Source organism: Danio aesculapii, chromosome 1 (genome assembly GCF_903798145.1).
Source record: "Danio aesculapii chromosome 1, fDanAes4.1, whole genome shotgun sequence".
NCBI classification, from domain to species: Eukaryota; Metazoa; Chordata; class Actinopteri; order Cypriniformes; family Danionidae; genus Danio; species Danio aesculapii.
Genome location: NC_079435.1, coordinates 23,868,416 through 23,887,453, shown reverse-complemented (window position 1 = coordinate 23,887,453; position 19,038 = coordinate 23,868,416). Strand labels below are relative to the sequence as shown.

General features: G+C 36.3%; 1 protein-coding gene across 5 annotated transcripts in view; it reads left to right on the top strand.

Annotated features, from left to right (window-relative positions):
* The window catches only part of dclk2a (doublecortin-like kinase 2a), a 113,736-nt gene that overhangs the window by 7,108 nt on the left and 87,590 nt on the right, over positions 1–19,038 (top strand). For all 5 annotated transcript variants that reach the window (XR_008837826.1, XM_056457677.1, XM_056457659.1 and 2 more), the window contains exon 2: positions 2,984–3,324. Coding sequence is in view for 4 of the 5 variants with exons in the window: in XM_056457677.1 (XP_056313652.1) it covers positions 2,984–3,324 (341 nt within the window). In the remaining variant the exon portion in view is untranslated. The remainder of the gene's footprint in view (positions 1–2,983; positions 3,325–19,038) is intronic.

The window sequence follows — 19,038 nt, the reverse complement described above, 5'->3', positions numbered from 1 at the left end:
AAATGCTAGAGGCCAAGGTCTTAAGCCTCCTTGTTGGAGCAATCGACTTCCATGCGGACAGTGGTTGGTTCTATCCCAGCTTGAAGCAGGTTTGTTGGTGTAGGACCGACAGGGTTACATTGGTGCCGTGACCCAGATGAGAGTGAGGTTTAGAAGATGAGTATAATGGAAGCCAGCTAGCGAAGTGCTATGCAGGTAAACCTCACTCCTCTGACTTCTAAAGGTGCTCTAGCGACAGACGCTAGAGGCCATGGTCTTTAGCCTCCTTGATAGAGCATCCAACCCCCATGCGGACAGTCGTCGGTTCGATCCCATCTCATCACAAATTTTTTTTCTTTTCTGTTTATCAGAAGAAAGAAACTAAAGTATGTTTCGAATAAGTGAAGCATCAGTAAATGATGACAGAATTTTCGTTTTTGGCTGAACTATGCCTTTAAGCTATAATGCCACTGTTTGTATCTAAAAAGACTTTTCAAGTATTGAATTTGTTTCCTATCTTGATTATTTTGACAAGCTGGCTGCTTTAACTTCCTTGGCACCTAAGCCATAACACGAGGATCAGTTTAGCACAATAAAACATACCAAACAGTTACCAAGAGGAGTGTCATACTGACTATTTTGGCAAATCAAAGGAGAAAAACAGAGCTAACCACAACCATATAACACTCAAGAAGGTTGAGCAAACAAAATCTATTGCACAAATTAATTTTGAGATTCTGTTGGATCATGTTTGACCCATGTGTTTCCTGCTAATGCATCAGCAGTCATATACTGCATGTTGTAAATGTGACATTCAGGCATGTTTTCTCTGCATGTGGTGTGTAGCAAGCAAGGAAGGGATGTTTGGTTTTGGCGGTTGTTTGTCTTCTTTTGATACACTAGCATATCTTTTGTCCTGGACTTCTTAGGATGACAAAGCTCCACTTTCAGACCAGCTGCCTCTACTGTAGTGCCAAGATGTGCCATCATTACACATAAACAACAATCATGGCCTTTATGCTGTCGTGCACACTTTAATGGCTTTGCAGTATTCACAGCAATGTTTATCAGACAAGCCTGCGTTCAGTTATATAAAAATAAAAAATACGTAAAAAACCAAATGAACTACTTGATTTAGAAATGTTTATGTAACAATCCTTGAGTAATAACGGTTCCCTCTTGTGGTATTCATTTTGAGGCCCTTTGGATTGTATTGCTGTGGAATGAAAGTGCGTGCTTGCTAACAGTTACATTGGACTTACTGCAAAAAAAGAACAAAATGCTTTGCCTTTGGCTTTGTCCAAAACCACAGCTGAAACTTGAGCAAAACTGGGGTCACAGAAGGGCTATTTTATGTGTACTGTATTTATATATTTTTATCGTACCCATTCCTACCCAGTCTTTCACAATCTTTAATTACGTTAGATGCGTACATTTTATGTAATTATATTATTACTACTACATTTTATAAAGTTTTTATTTTGCTAGAATCATGATTTTGCATAAAATGACAATTGGTTAAATTGACATAAATGCCATGCCATGTTTTCATACATATATACATTTTTTTATACAAGTAAATTGCTAACTTTTAACTTTAGTAAAGATGAGAAATTTATTAGAATAATGCTGATTTTGAACTTCTACAAATTAAAATATTTGTTTGTTTGACCAATCATAATTTTTGAAGAAAAAATATCACGTCTTACAATTTCAATAGTCTCATATTTATAAAAATTGTAAGTTTATGCTCATGAATATGACTAATTATATCGTAATCGCAACTTTATTTTAAATAATTGTTATTTTATTTTCCGAAAGTGTGTTTTGTGTCTCATAATTGCAATTTTATACTTTTTAATGTTACTTTCTCTGCATGAATGGTCTTCCATATCTATTTTATTAGAATTAATTTTAGATTTTTTTGCATTTTTTTGTATAGCATTAATATTTTTAATAAAAAATGAGGCTGTATCATCACAATATTTGATACTAAATTGTATGACAGCAAAAATACCTTTTATAAATATATTTATACCTTTTATAAATGTTAATTTATTCATCATCGCTAAATAGGCCTGTCACAATAATCAATATATCAACTTATCGCACAACATATGGACATATATCATTTTTGGTGATGCAATATATATGGCTCATACATAACTGATTCTAGCAACATTTTAGCTGATTGTGCAACCTCTCTATCTCTACTGGAGGTGTCGGTGTCAGTACAGTAAAAAAAACACTGTAGTATTTACTATAAACTTTTTACATTTTTACATTTTACCTTGCACTTTTTCGTTAACAATTCTAATTTTTTATTTAGGATATACGTTTTCACATTCTGATTCCAATGCCTATTTATTAAATTGTTAAAATGACTCTAATTAAATGAAATATTCTTAAGAATAAAATCTTATGTGTTCTTTGGAAGAGTGTACTTGCATTGTGATGATATTATTTTATCGTTCTGCCATTATATAATGAGTGGCATAAAATGATCTTAAAATGACAATAATACTGTTTATCGCAATATGTTTTGGTGCGATATATCATACAACAAAAATAGATATTGTGACATCATTAAATCATAATATAATCACTCTTTATTTGTTACAATCCTATTTGCGTTTCTTTCTTTTGTTGAACACAAAAAAGATACTTTGAAGAAAGCTGAAAACCTGTAACCATTGACTTCCATGTTATTTGTTTTTCCTACTATGGTTAAGTCAATGGTTACAGGTTTTCAGCTTGCTTTAAAATATCTTCTTTTGTTTTCAACAAGAGAAAGAAACTTATAAAGGTTTATAACCACATGAGGGTGAGTAAATTGTGAGTAAATGTTCACCAATTTCCATGATCCCTTTAATGATTGTTTTTCAGTAAAATTGCATAATTTTTAGAACTACACACCATTATTTACACAAAAAAAAAATGTAAAAAACATTAAATAAATAAGCATTATTCCATCTCATCATACTCTTCTCTTTGCCTTTACCAGGAGAAAGCTATGTATGTGCTTCCAACGAACCTTTCCGTAAAGTGGACTACACCAAGAATGTTAATCCCAACTGGTCAGTCAATGTAAAGACTGGCGCATCCCGTTCCATGCCATCACTTACCGCTACTAAAAATGAGCTGAGAGAACGAGAGAGTAAAGACTACATCAAGCCCAAGCTGGTGACGGTCATCAGGAGTGGTGTTAAACCACGTAAGGCCGTCCGAATTCTCCTGAACAAGAAAACGGCTCACTCTTTCGAGCAGGTGCTCACAGACATCACTGACGCCATTAAACTAGACTCTGGGGCCGTGAAGAGACTCTACACTCTGGAAGGCAAACAAGTAAGTGATAGATTGTGAAAAGCTATTTAATGAAATCATTACAATAAAGACATTATCTAAAGCCCAAAGGGGGTTTCAAGGGGCATCATTAATCTAAATGTTTTGCTGAGTGATTTATGCTCTGGCATTGTCTGAAAACCATATGAAACCAAAATAAGCTTATGTTTCTACTTTGGTGTTGAATCATTGCTGCATCCTTACTTTGAACAACTAGAACATTGTATTTATATGCTGAATGGTCATGCTGTTATGTTGTAGTACTCACATCTTTGAAGGGACTATGGAAAATCATTTAGTTGTTTTTGCAGTTATGGAATGGATGGGATGCATAGAGTTGCTTGGATACAGGCAATTAGCAATATTCAAAATGTCTGTCTGGTTAAGCCATGAATGCTGAAGATGGAATTTGACATGATAGTCATTCTTCTAACTGAGAGATTTCAACAATATTATAAGATCATCATACTGTGAACATGGATATAATAAAAATAGTCGACCTGATAATACAGGACATGTATTATGTAGTTGTTACTCCTACAATGCAACTTCTGTTATGTTTGAGAAAGTTGAATATGGAGCAGGTGAAATGACACACTTACCTCAATTTGAGGTAAAGTTGTTTTTATATTCACACATTCGTTCATTTTTGAACAGTGGCAACTTGTGTCAGTCTATATTGTTTACCATGTTACTTTACTACCTTACTAGTACTGGGTTAAACCCCCTTTTGCCTTCAGAACTTTCTTAATCCTTTGTGGCATAGATTCAAAAAGGTACTGGAAATATTCCTCAGAGATTTTGGTCGATATTGACATGATAGCATCATTCAGTTGCTGCAGATTTGTTGGCTACAGATTTATGATGTGAATCTTCCGTTCTACCACATCCCAAAGATGCTCTATTGGATTGAGCTCTGTAGTAATAAGTGTTAAAATCGCCATTGAAAACAGAAGACTAATATAATCAACAGTGGGCATTTTGATAGTGTTTCACAACATGAACATGACTGAAGTTTAATTTTTCTTATTACCTGTGTCAACGTGGTGCTTAACTTCTGACGAAGGCGGGAAACTGATGCGTGCAGTACCGCCACTGAAGTCAAGGGAAAGCAGAGAGAGCGGGAGTGTGCGCGACACCGAGAGCGCGCGAGAGCCAGCCATATCTTCGTCTGCCAGCGATGGCTGATCTCACTCCTCCGTGGCGTTTTAATTGTGACACAAAAATAAGCCTCCAAATTTAGGGGGGCCAGAGGGGGGTCAAGCTTGTTGACACAGGGGCACCCACCCCCCACCCCCCCAGAACCGCCACTGCTGTGGAGGCCATTTGAGTACCGCGAACTCATTGTTATGTTCAAGAAACCAGTCTAAGATGATTCACACTTCATGACATGGCACGTTATACTGCTGGAAGTAGTCATCAGAAGATGGGTACACTGTTGTCATAAAGGGATGGACATGGTCAGCAACAATACTTAGGTAGGCTGTGGCATTGACCCAATGCTCAATTGGTACTAATGGCACAAAGTGTGCCAAGAAATTATCCCCCACACCATTACACCACCACCACCAACCTGAACCGTTGATACAAGGCAGGATGGAGTCATGCTTTCATGTTGTTGATGCCAAATTCTGACCCTACCATATGAATGTGGCAGCAGAAATTGAGACTCAGGCAATGTTTTTCCAATGTTCTATTGTCCAATTTTGGTGAGCCTGTGTGAATTGTAGCCTCAGTTTCTTGTTCTTAGCTGACAGGAGTGGCACCCGCTGTGGTCTTCTGCTGCTGTAGCCCATCCGCCTTAAGGTTGGACATGTTGTGGGTTCAGAGATGCTCTTCTGCATACATCGGTTGTAACGAGTGGTTCAGTTACTGTTGCCTTTCTATCAGCTCGGACCAGTCTGGCCATTCTCCTCTGGCATCAATAAGGCATTTGCACCCACAGAACTGCGCTCATAGAATATTTTCTCTTTTTCAGGACTATTCTCTTTAAACCCTAAAGATGGTTGTGTGTGAAAATCCCAATAGATCAGCAGTTTCTGAAATACTCAGACCAGCCCGTCTGACACCAACAACCATGCCACGTTCAAAGTCACTTAAATCACCTTTCTTCCCCATTTTGAGGCTCAGTTTGACTGTCATGTGATTGTCTTTTTAGAGATTTGCACTACTGGGCAGTTGGACAGGTCTACCTAATGAAGTGGCCGGTGAGTGTTTAAAAAAAAAAAAAATGTCAATGTTGATACCAATGAAAAAAAAATAGTAATAAAAAAAATAAATGTAACATAAAATACAAAATAAAAAATGCACACACTATTTTGCATTTTAACAATTAATTTGAAATTCTGAAATCCATTATAATATTTTCATGTTTCAAATTTTGAGTGTTATCTATAGATTAGTTAATTTGAACATTAGTAAGTAATGTCTATGTATTATATAATATTACATAATTTCTAAGTATTTTCAAATCAAGTCCATTTTATGTATTTATTTGCAATAGCTTCCTATACTCACTGGATTCCTCAGAATTCTAACCTTGTATTTACCAATACAACATTGTCCTGAAAAAAAAAAAAGTGATGACTCTTTAGTATTTCATCACCTTTAATAAATGTGAACGCTTCATTGATGCTACCCTCAAGGGACTCCCAAATAATGATTTAGGCTGTTGTAGTATAGATAGAGCAGAATTATACACCAGGAGCTGGTAATGACCACCTGAACCCTATTTAATTCTGAATGTGCTTGAGTCAGTCCAGACAGAAAATCCAGATGGGGGATGTCTTTAGTCACCTCTGTGGTTATTAAGAGACTAAAACCAGTCACTCCCATTTCATTTATGTGGTTAAGGTTAAACCAATCTAAAGTTCATTCTGAGGACAGTGCTATACTTCAGCTTTATATATGTCATTCATATTTGGCTGGTTGTCTTAATTACTCCACTTGAAGTAATCAAAATGATTTGGTATTTACAACAATGTCTGACAAAGTCGATTGGCAGTAACTGATTGTTGTATTCTTGTGGTGACAAGAGACATTGAACATTCAGCCAGTTCTTTCCAATAGAGACCAATTTAAGAGTGCATTGTTTTGTTTTTACCTTCTCTTTTCAAGTATCTTTTAATTTCCAGTCTATGTGATCCTCTGTATTTAAAGCTTTTGAAATGGCATTGTTTAAAATCTAAAGAAGATTAGATTCATATTATATGAATATGAAAATTATATGAGGGCAAGGGTCTTGTTTCCTTCTGTTCTCTTTCAAAAAGCTAGGGTAAAACGTCTGGTGTGATGTGGATATCTGAGGATGTCATTAGGGATTCTGCTCACTACTGGTGAATTGTATGCCTCTCGGCCAGTGTGAATCTCTTTGGAATTTAGTGAGAGAACTCATGTGCATATTGAAAGTCTGCCCTGGCTTAATTATGCAAAACTGCCTCCAAGAAATGCTTGGCAAAGGTGAATGTAGAATTATTATGGTAATGTCTTAGGCTGGTTTTGTATGAGGGAAAAAATACAAAGAAAGTAGTTGAAATAAGTCACTCACCTGATTCTTTGGTATGTGTTATTGATGGTTTTGACTGTTGTTTTGACACCATTCATCTTAATCGGCAGATCCCCCCCCCCCCTTATTAAAAAAAGCCTTAATGAGTCTAGCAGGGCTCTGTTTTAGGTCCTTTTCACTTTTGTATGTGCTTAAGTCTTGTTTTGCTTACGCCTGTATTCACATACAATACTAAATTGCATGTTTCAGCTGTCTAAACTGAAAATAACCCTGAGTTAGATATCTTAAAATATGACAGTGCCGTAGATTTGTCTCAAGATGCACTGGCATTATGCTTTTCTGAATAATATCTATAAAGGCTGCTTAAATACTCTAATTCAGAGGTTCTCAAACTGTGGTAGTGGTACGCGGTAGGGCTGTGTAATTTGGTGGAAAGTATCTAATTGCAATTTTTCTTACAAATATTGCTATGCGAATTGAATTGTGATTTTATTTTGCAGTCAAGCTTCAGGTCAATAATCTGTAAGCCGTGGCAACAATTCGGCGACAGCTCTTAAAAATGACCTGTTTTTGTTTGGTGTCTGTGACTTTAAAACCAAAATATTCCTTTATTACCAATACTGTTTTTCTTTGATATTAATTTGTCTATTAATGCTTCTGAAGCAGCAGACGCCATTATCCCAATTGTCAATGCTTTCCTGTTTTTTTTTTTTCAGTTTTTACTGTGAGCGTTCTGCATAGTTCGGTTGAGCAAATCTGATTGGGCAGAACGAAAGTGTGCTCATTTAATTGGCTAGTAAGACTATCACACACAGATGGCAGTCACACATTTGCTCTGGATGGGGAAAATTAAATAAAATATATATATTTCATATCACAGCCTCTTACGATTAGCTAAATGCAACGTTTCAAATTGTAATTGTGGTTCAATTTCAAATAATCACACAGCCCTAGTATGCGAGCTTCCTTCTAGTGGTGGATAAGAGTGAATAACAATCGCTGAATAACAAAATAAAATGAACACACTTTTAACCCTTTGGAGTGCTCAATAACACTGATGTAATCAGACAGCATTGTTTGTTTCCTGAAGCGTACGATCACACTGGTGTGCTTAGAATATTTACTGTAGATCACCGCTTTTGCAGACCAGTGCTGTTGTGTTTGCATTTCAGTTACTCCAAGCTCAGGAATTTCCCCATGCTGCATTATTGGTCAAATTATTATTACAAATGTGTTAAAATGTGTGTTCGTAGTAAATAATGTGTGTGTTCGATATATTTTAACCTATTTGTTTTGTAAAGCAGCATGGATTTCAGTTTATTAATCTTGGATTTAGGCTAATTAATTTCGATGTGAGTAAAATGGCATGGGACACAGAACATAGACTCAAGCAACTTTGCAATGCTTGAAGCTTAGGCGTAGAATATAGTTCAAGTTAGTTTCCGTGTGCACAGACAGAGGAACCGCAATCTGTAGCCTCTCCGAGTCTGCTTAAAAACAGTGGTTGGTGCGCGGTTAACACAAAGTTCACGGTTTACTTATGATGTTATCTCATTCACACCAAATCACGGAAATGCCAGATGTATGAATTGGTCAAGCAGTGTATTTATGCATTTAATCACTCGCTTTTCTGACACACATAGTGTTACGACCCTGGTCTAGGGTCAAGGCCGCAACATAAAAGACCACCCGACAAATAAAATTCACTTTTAATAACCCCTAATGTAGGGTCTCTTTATTTGTCTTTTTTTTGTCGTTTCTTTTTTTATCACCAAGAAAAAAAGTGAAGCCAAATACCTCGGGGGTGAACCCACAGAAAAATAAAAACAAAAATACACTAACTAAACACCCAAATGAAACTTACTACACCTAATAAAATAACAGAAATAAAAATACAAAATCTACACCTATCTCCCTGACTAACAAAAAAACAGAAAAGTGGCGTCCAAGCCCTACTGCCTCTTACCGTGTATATATATTTACAATATTAACAATCAACAAACACACAAACCAAAACAAAAATAATAGGAAGGGGAAACACGGATGGGTATACAACACAAAGTCAACACTAGTACAACAGCACGAGAAACACAATCAACGAAAACAACTCAACAACAGGAATAACTTTTTCACAATTTCAAACAACACGCCAACAAAACTCGCTCTCTCTCCCTACGCCCGTTGATCTCTTTTTAAAGGACGCCCTGGGTTACTTCCTCCAATCCCAGGGCACGTCGCCTGCGTAGTTAGGGTGGGGCCTGCAGGTGGAAAGAGGAAGAGAGAGAGAGAGAGAGAAACAAACACACACAAACAAACACACCTGCCAACGCAACACATAGCCCTACTGTAAATGACGAACAGTAAGCAGATCTAATTTCTAATTTAAATATGTAATTACAAGTCATATTAAAATACAAGTTAATGTTTTGCTTACAAAAATATACAAATATCTCGTTTGTACATCCAACATGTATTTCAAAATATATCAAACATTGTATATGAATATGACATACAGCCAGTATTGGTCAGGTCAAAGCAGCATTTCCAGGTTTTGATGAGTAGACTACTATTCATTAATACTTCACAAGTACAGCAGTTTTCTTTTATTTAACTTTTATAAGCACATTTTAATTTAAAGATTGAAGTTTTTTTATCTGAACAGTTATTGTTCAAACTAATTATAATATTTCAAGTGGCTGACAATAATACATATTCTTAATAATAAGAATTAATCTGCCTTGTTTTTTAGCTGTGCAGTGCTGTAGCTGCTTAATTAGGCCTACTGCACTACTGTACTTTAATACTGGTCATTATGGTGGTACTTGAAGAGACAATTTTTTTTTTGAGGTGGTACTTGGTGAAAAAGTTTGAGAACCACTGCCTTAATTTAAATAAAGCCTAGGCCTGGCTTAAGCTAAGCCCTATTTGTGAAACAAGCCCTTGATATCTGAATTTATGTCTGGTTGTACCATCTGCAAATACAGCAGTGCCAAAATTTTGCATGGTAAGATATTAGGATGTCCATTCGTGGAAAACATTTAAATTGTGCCATATGTTGGACAGCCTTAACTTGTGAAATGGACTTTCAGCCCAAAGTGCTCTACACTTTTAGCCTAAAGTGCTCTACATTATTCATTGACTTTCATCTAGCTGAGATTGATCAGCCAGTGGCAGTTCAGCACTAATATATAAGGACTCTAGTGCTGGCCATGATTTGGATGAGCTTGTCATCTACCCTGCAGCACAAGGAATCCTGATGTTCGTGAGTGGCTCAGTGGGAGTAGCTTCTGGCATACATACAAATAGCATGGTTTGTCAGTGATAAGCATTAAAAATGTATGATTGAATAGCACTGCAGTGATACCCAGGATTTTTTATGTGTATCTGTTGACTAATTTCTGTAAAGCCCCGGTCAGATCACACGATTTTTAATGTCGGTTATGAAAGTCACTATGTCAGATTATGCTAAATTTTTTTTCTTGATAAAATCTTGACTTGCGTGGGTAACAAATGTGCCAGACTACACTTTCCTTTACAATCAGTCATCCCGTGACGTCTACGACAAGCATTATTTCCCAAAGCATCACAAGTTTTGCTATAACGATATTTCTTATCTCAATTTGAAATTTTTTTATCTTATTTCAATCTCAATAAACACTGATGCTTGCAGACAACTAATAACTATGTTATTTAAGAACATTCATTATGGCATGAATAGGATTAAACTAATGATTCCTTTTTAATATTAAGATATTCTCCGAAATCTAAATGTATATTTTCTTGCCAGGGTTGCTTATTAAACACTCCCTCGCCTGAACTTGCCTGATGGAAAAATGAAAGCACATCAGCAGCAAAAATCAGATGCTCAATCTATAAAATAATGACATATTAAAAAATGTGCAAATATATAACTGAAATTTGTGATACAAATGCTTATTTTCCTCAAAGCAAAACAAATTATCCACCTGTATTGTTGAGTAGTGGAGGGGCTCAAACAAAAATATAATTTGTATATTTTTCTTGTAAAAAATATATTTTTGAAACGAATTTCGTTTGGTAGAATTTTTATCTTAATATTTTGTTGGTCATTTATCTATAAACAAGAATAACGAATAACATTTTAGGTGAAGCACTTCAAAACAAGTCAGCTATATGCACCAAAACATGAATTGAAACGAGAATGTGTTGGTTTGTTAAACGAAATAATAATCTAGCCTAAATAAAATTAAAGTTAAATATTTACAGAGAAGCCATATTGAACTGTTTTCATTATTAATAGCACATTTGAATAAGCAGGACATGCTTTTACAATTTATTCGCAGCACTGAACTCAGAAACTCGTTGTGAGAATTAAGATGCATATTTGTGCCATCTGTCAGGTAACATTGCTTAAAAACATTTAGAAAAGGTAATAAAAGTTTGCGTAACCAATGATTGATCTTATCCACCTGTGACCCACCCATAATATGCAGCTTATTTTTTGATTACCTGACCCGGAGCATTAACGGCAGCACCCGCTGAGATAACCAAGAAATTTCAGTATGTACTCCTATTGCACAGTGTCACCCACGTGACGGAACTCGTCGTGAAGAACGAGAAAAAATGAAACATGCTAGACTTTGCAAAGGGTGTCGCGAAGCATTGCAGGCATGGTATCGGTTGTCGTGAACTATGGCACATCACACAAGAAAAAACAATTTAATTTTGTGACACAATGCCCATTTTTCGTTTACAAATTCCCACGACACCCTACGTCAAGGAAATCGTGACATTTGTGTGATCTGATTGGGGCATAATATAAAGTCATGCTTTTTGGTCATGAGAAACATGCTACAACTTAATGTTTATAATATGGCAGCTTAAAGACGACTCTCATATGTAGAATGAAGTCATGTGCATTGCTCAGGTGTGATTTATTCAGACTTGATCTTGATGGTTATCTGGGTTTTGTCTATCCAAACTGATCTTTGTTTTGTATTTTCTGTTGGACTCGAGTCAGGTGATTGGCTGGGCCATTCTACAACTTGATTTGCTCTCTCTGAAAGAATTTGAGAGTTTCATTGACTGTGTTTTGGATCATTGTCTTGCTGAAATGTCCACCCTGGTTTCATCTTCACCATGCTGCTAATGCTGAATGACAAAGAGCAGAGGGTTGCTGAAGAACTAATGAGATTTCAGCTGCTGTCTGGGCTTTCCCTTCCTATGCTACAACTCCATTTCTTCATGTGTTCAATACTTTTTTATTGCGTCATTTCATTTTATTACACTTAAATTAATTTGTAAACTAATTGCCGTTGTTTTCTTTGCATATATGTATTTCTTTGGTTGTTATCAACATCTGGTGAAAATTTAAAGTCAACAGCACCTTTAAAGAAATATGTTTTCTGAAAAAAAATGGTGATGTTTTGAATATATACAGTATAGGTGTTGCACAGGCCTCTGTCTGCAATGTCCCAAATTTCCATTGCCAATCTTAAGCCAATTGTAATGGTTTGTCTTTTTTTGGTTCAATTTGGAATTTCCCCAACCAATGCAGAGCCCGGGGGATCAGAGTGAGTGCTCCGACCCCCCCCAACCCCCTCTCCCGATCCAGGACTCTGTCTAAGTTAGTTTATTTTTAACATTTAATATACATCATTTGTGCTTAAAATCATCTCCAAAGAGTCATTTGACATTTGTGGAATCTGCAGTAAAGAATATAGACCATTTCACAGCATTTCTGCAGTTTATCTTGTCCGCTCAGTGCTCACATCAGCGACCACTGTAATTAGGCAGGTTTAAGTTGCTGTACTCTCACTGAATTTGTTTTGTTAGCCTTATAGTAAGATTAATGTCTGAGGTGAATCTCCTTAAATCTCTGGATCAAGAATGAGAATAAAAAAAGACAAAGAATGAAAAAGACAAAGCATTAAATCATTCAGATTGTAATTTTACATTTGCGGATATTAATATATAAGCTTTTAAGAAACATCCAGCTGGATCAAAATGCAGGGCAAATCCATCAGACTGACTTGCTTGAAACTTGTCTTGCATTTAAGCTGCTTTTCACACATCTTATTACTTTCATGTTGTGTGTGCGTATGTTAATGTGTGTGCACCCATAAGAGACTTGAAGCTTGAGAGCATTTTTTATTAGAGGAAGGCATCACTGCTTGTCACATGTGATTACAGTTGGTACGCCCTCAGTAGGACTGCAAAGAGTTTGAGGCGGCATGTTCTCAATGCACAGCTGCGAACACACTTGGTGTAAAGGACACCCACTGCTCGAGTGTATATATTGTCATCGGATGTTTCTGATGATACCCAAGGGCCCATATCAGGCAGGGACATTTTAACAGAGATGTATAATGGCAGAGAGGAAGTAATATTATTGTTGTTTGATTGTTCTAGCGCTTAACATAATCAATACATTCCCCACAAAAATCTTAAGGAGGTCCACAAGACTCTGCTTTAGACCTCTTTCAGTTAAGCACATGATCCCTCTTAGCTATTTCCTGTCTTATCTATTTGTCTGTCTCTCTCGCTGTCTGTCTATTGTGCAGAAGTCATTAACTTGTTCTGAAAAAAAAAAGACCTACATTTCTAATATGCTTAAGTGTTTTTTAAGGGCACCTATTTTACCCCTTTTTCAAGATTTAAGATAAAACTTTTGTGTCTCCAGACTGTGTCTGTAAAGTCTCAGCTGGAAATACCCATCAGATTATTTATTATACCTTTGTGTTTATTGGAAATTTCAGCTGTTTTGACTTTGTAGCTGTTTTTGTTGCTTGTACCTTTAATACAAATGAGCTGGTTCTTCTCGCCCATCGTTCCCACGTGTGTGTCAGAGCCAAAGAGATCGCTCACTATTGCTATGATGGGTGTAGCTTCTCCTGATGCGTCTCACGCATAAGCAACACAGTGACAGACAAGAATGAAGCAGATCTCCCTTACTACAGTAGGAACTTTCCCAACAGTTATTTGATGTATTTGATGTGGAGTTAATTCAGGCCTTTCTGCAACGATGAGTCACTTACAATAATGTTATAAATTTGCTGTGGACTGTGGAAACACCGTACCTATACACAGCTCTGTCCAAACAGCTTACAAAAAATTATTTCCATCATAGTAGCCCTTTAAAGGCAGGCTAGGGGGGGTTGAGTGGCTTGAAAGACCCCCCCCCCCCTTCACTGACAAAGGTATAGAATTTGCCCCATATATGAGCTCATTTGTCCTATTTTGACTGCTATGCCATCATAAATTGTGGAAATAACCCATCTAAGGCTTTAACGGAAAATCTGACGTAAGTGAAGTCAACTTTCCCTACTGACCCACTGTATTGTTGTTAAATAGAGAAAACGTTTAACATGTAACTTTTATTCTAAATCTTGGACCTTATTCTTGAAAGAAAAAAATGAGCACTGAAAAGATGTGAAGCACCAAAAACAGCCCATATTAAAATCAATTTTAATAATAAGGCTGTTGTTTTCCATTAATTTTCTAATTTACTCTTTACAAGAGAGGCTAGAATAAATCATGAAGCTCTACATTATTATTATTATTATTATTATTATTATTATTATTATTATTATTAGTAGTAGTAGTAGTAGTAGTAGTAGTAGTAGTAGTATTGTTTTAATTGTTTATTATTCAGATGGCCAAATTCTGACTGAGGAAAGTTGAATATTCTTGGTACATCAAAAAGTGTGGTTATGATGACCATTCGACAAGCTCATCCAGCAAAAAATTGTGCTTAAAATGTCACTAAATGTATTTAAACCTCACAATTAAATAGAAAATGAGGTGAATAACTGCAAAAAAATACACTTTTTAAGAACAAAGAACCACCCCTCTCACTAAGCTGGCTTCAAGCCTGGTAGGTAGCCTTAAAGCCCATATTTGGCTGAGTGATATTGGCTGAAATTTTTAATTCATTGGTGTTTTATAAGTCTATATCATTGCACTACAACTGCAGTCAGTCAAAAGTTGTGCTTCCTGTGCTCATAAAGGCATTTATTTGATCATTAAAATGGTAGCATTGTAAATTATTATATTAATTTTAACATATTATTATTAAATATATTACTATTAATTAGGAAAGCAAAGCTAAAGATGCATAAACACACTGAATTATGCGTGCATTTTTTATATAAAAGCACTAAAAGCACTGAATAAATTGAGTTTATTTATTTAGTTTTTTCCATTTTGCAAGGAGCATATGTGCCCCTATTTAATTTTTGCTCTACAGAAAACAAAGAGGTCTAACAAAGTTGGCCTTATCATTTACAGTCAAAATCCATAAATATAGTTGTTAAAAGCCTCGAACAAGCCGCACCACTTTAATCATAGTCAAATACCCATCCGAGCCTGAGAATTAGCCCCTGCCTTGAAATCACAGAAAGACCCTCATCAAGCAGTAAATGATGAATATTTAGGGTTAACATGCATGTTAACACGATAGCCACTGGATGCCATCTGCTTCGGAGCATTCCCAGCCTAATTCTCTGCAGGTGGGGGTGGGGATGCTGGGGTGTGGACGTCCCGCTGAGCCTCCATCCAGCTCGGCTGTAATTGAACCTAACGGCTGGGGGATTTAAAGTGCAGCTGGCAGGTGCGGGCCACGTTTAGGGGGGCTAGCGGATCTCTTCTAGCCAACACAAGACTCTCTCAGTCAGATACGCTTCTAAATGTCTAGCTCCATGAATGCCAATCGCCTACTTCCCTTTAGTTTTCATTCCCCTTTAAAGAGCTTTGCTTGCTTTTACATCACAGAAGCAGATGGAGAGAAAGAAGCTGCACTTTCTTTGGCAGGAGTTTACTGTTGTGTTGCCAGATTGGTAATAAGTAAATAAAGCTGAGCAGGTTTGATGTATTAGCCTAGATGTTGGTGGGGTTACGTCTTCTCCCAGCTGCGTGCTTTATGATTAGCCGATAATGGCAGGCAATGACATGGTAATAGACAATCCATAATGCTTTTTTAAATCTGCACAAGGACAAGTCGGTCTCCGGGGAAATGGGAGAGGGGAGGAACCATGTGAGCAGTCAAGAGGGCTGGGAAGAGGGGCGAACACTGTCCCTTTGAAGGGATAGTTAACCAAAGAATGGAAATTCTGTCATCATTTACTCGCCCTCAAGTTGTTCTAAGCCTGGATGAGATTCTCTTTTCTGATGAACAAAAGAAGAAGATATTTAGAAGAACGTATGTAATCAAAACATTATTGGTCTCCAATTGCTGTTACCATCCAAAGATGAGAATTAGACTTATGCACAAAATTGAAATATTGGTTTCCAACCAATGACTCAAAGAAAATAGTCACTTATTGATAATCTGGGCTGTATAAGATTCAGTCAATATAATGACCATGGATAAAAATATCACTGTTTCATGGTATTGTAATTACTTCTCTAAAATAAGTTCTTTTTAAATGTCTGGGTAAAAAACATGAATTATTATGAGGTAAACCACTGCACTGTTCATGTCCAAAGCATGTTTGGATGTAGGTGCATAAGCAATTTGTTTATTTAAATGTTTGCTGAATTGTGGGCTGACCAGCAGCTTTTAAAATGGGTGTTCTTTGCTGCTGTAGATTTTGTTGCCCTAAATTAATAAATAATACATAAAACAGTCTTTGACAACACCTTAAAAACAATTTACATTAAGTATACCAGAGCCACTGTATAATTTTAAAACCTTGACTATTCCAAACTGCTGTAAATCTTAAAACTTGTTATTGTCCCATGCTAAACTGGTGGCAAAATTCAAAAAGAAAAATCTAAATTTGCTGTAGGCATTTTTTCTCGTATAATAAAGTCCTCTAAAGATGAAGCCGCTCAAGAAAGTTCAGAGTAGAGTTCTGCATACCCGAGCAGATTTCTTGCGGCGCGGGAATACATTTTGAATGAAATGCAGTAATGGTCGGTAACTCTTGTGTAATTTGAACAGGAGTGGGCGATCTAACAATATAGTGTTCCAGAGTCCAGACGTTATTTCGGAACAGCATATCTGTGATTTCCTCATTCTTATTGAGCACTGGTACAGCCAGCGGTCACGATTTTTACACATGCTGAATGCCTGATCAGTGCTTTCTGCACATGCTTTTTTTTCGCAAAGTCTGTGCGTGCATCATCTGCGTAACAGTCCTCAGAGCGGGCTTTTCAAACATGGGAAAGCTAAGTGAAGATGTGCTGTCCTTGCGTTAAAAAACAGTCAGTTTACTGTTAGGAAACCCAGGAAAGTTTGATGTACAGGAGCCTTTTTAATGCGTCATAGATGCAAATGGAAAAAAAAACCTCTGTGAGATGTGATAATACCTCAAAGTTTTACCCTTTAGCAGTCACAAGACTGGAACCTCAGGTTTAAGGCGGCACTCATGTCTCACCCCAAAGGAGCAAACAAAATTGACATTTAGCCTACAATCCTTGCACACCCTACAGTTTTATCTGTTATCTCTCTCTTTTGGTAGTACCCAATTTAAATGTGAGATTTAAACCAGATTTAAATTTAGTGGGTATGGTCGGGTTGAGTCGGGCAGCGGGAAAACAAAGGCAGAATATATGGCGGGAGTGGCCGGGTGCGGAATAAAACCTTGCTGAACTAAAAAATTTGTCCCATGCAGATCTCTTGTTCAGAGAGATATTAATACCAAACCACTATTATGATGAACTTTGGTTGATTTTAGAATGACCAAAACAACTTTCCAGTTATTTGACAACATGGTCAGTCCGCAGGTTATTAGTATTACTATTAGTGCCATCCTATCATGCCCATTTTTGTTATCATGTGATATACAGTATTAAAACAACATCACATGACTTTTTGATTAACATGCTGCAATTCTTTTTTTATTATATATATTCTTTAGTAATTATTTTTTAGGGGTTTTCACCTTTATTTTTGATAGGACAATGGAGATTTACAGACAGGAAAGTATGGGGAGTAGATAGAGGAGAAGGACCGGCAAAGGACCTCGAGGCAGGAATCAAACTCAGGTCACCGTGAGCACCTTGGTGTCATGTGTCGACGTGCTAACCGACATGGAATTCATTTATTAAATGTGTTTCCGTAGTGCAGTTTTTTTTCTTATAGGAAAAACTATTTATCCCATTCAGTTTTGCGCAACATTTTAAATGGGACACCATTAGGCATGGGCCGGTATTAGATTCTGATGGTATGATATAAAAATATGATTTAAAAATGTCACGGTACTGCTCTAAAATATGTCTTTTCAAATGTCTGGGTAAAAAACAAAAACTTTTTTCCCCTTTGAACACAATATTTTCCAATATTTATTTTATTTTGCAAAACATTTTAAATATTTTGGACAGTAAACATGTCAGGCTAAATAATTTAAATGAATCATTGACTTCTGCTGTGTTCATTAGTTTCAAAAACACAGATTTCTTTACAACTTAAATCGGCATCTTTGGATATGTTTTCTGCTGGAAATACTGTTGGCTCAAAAAGAAAAAAAAGAAGAAAAAAAATCTTACATATACCGTAGGAACAGCATAACAAAAAAAATTGGCAGTTTATAAGCCTTGACTTTTCCAAACTGCTATATACCTTGAAAACGGTTTTCATCCCATGCCTAGACGCCACAAATGCAGACAAAAGAAACTCACATGGATGCATAATTTTTTCATTTTTAAGGGAACTATCCTTTAAGTAATTATTATTCTCACGAATAGCACACAGGTCACTTCAAAAACTGATTAGAGTTGTGCTGGTTTTTAAAGTTATTTGTACAAACCCTCTACATAGATCTTAAGCTTTTTGAAATCTGCTTAGGAATGGGAAATATGTATGTTATGTTACAGTATGTTCTAAATACATGTTTTGTGCTCAAGCCATTAATCTCAGCGTATACTTGGAAAGAAATCTGATTTGCCGAGCCTGCAGACATGAAGGGAAAATGAAAAATAAGTGGTCCTTAGCTATAACTAAGGATGAATGCATAACCCAGGAGTAAGCCTTTAATATGAGGTCTTACAGCGACTGCAAGTGACCTAGAATGAAACAAAATAGGACAAATACAATTATGTCAAGTAATTATGTCAAGAAACAGTAAAACATGAACTTATAATGTAGGCAGACTTTTGATTATAATTTAGGTTAGCGAAAAATATCTACATACAAAATCTAGTTTGAAGTTGTGCCATGTTGTATGTTCATGTTAGGTCCACATTGTTCTAAAAATAATTTTCTTCATTTTAACGTAAGAAGAAATTCATTT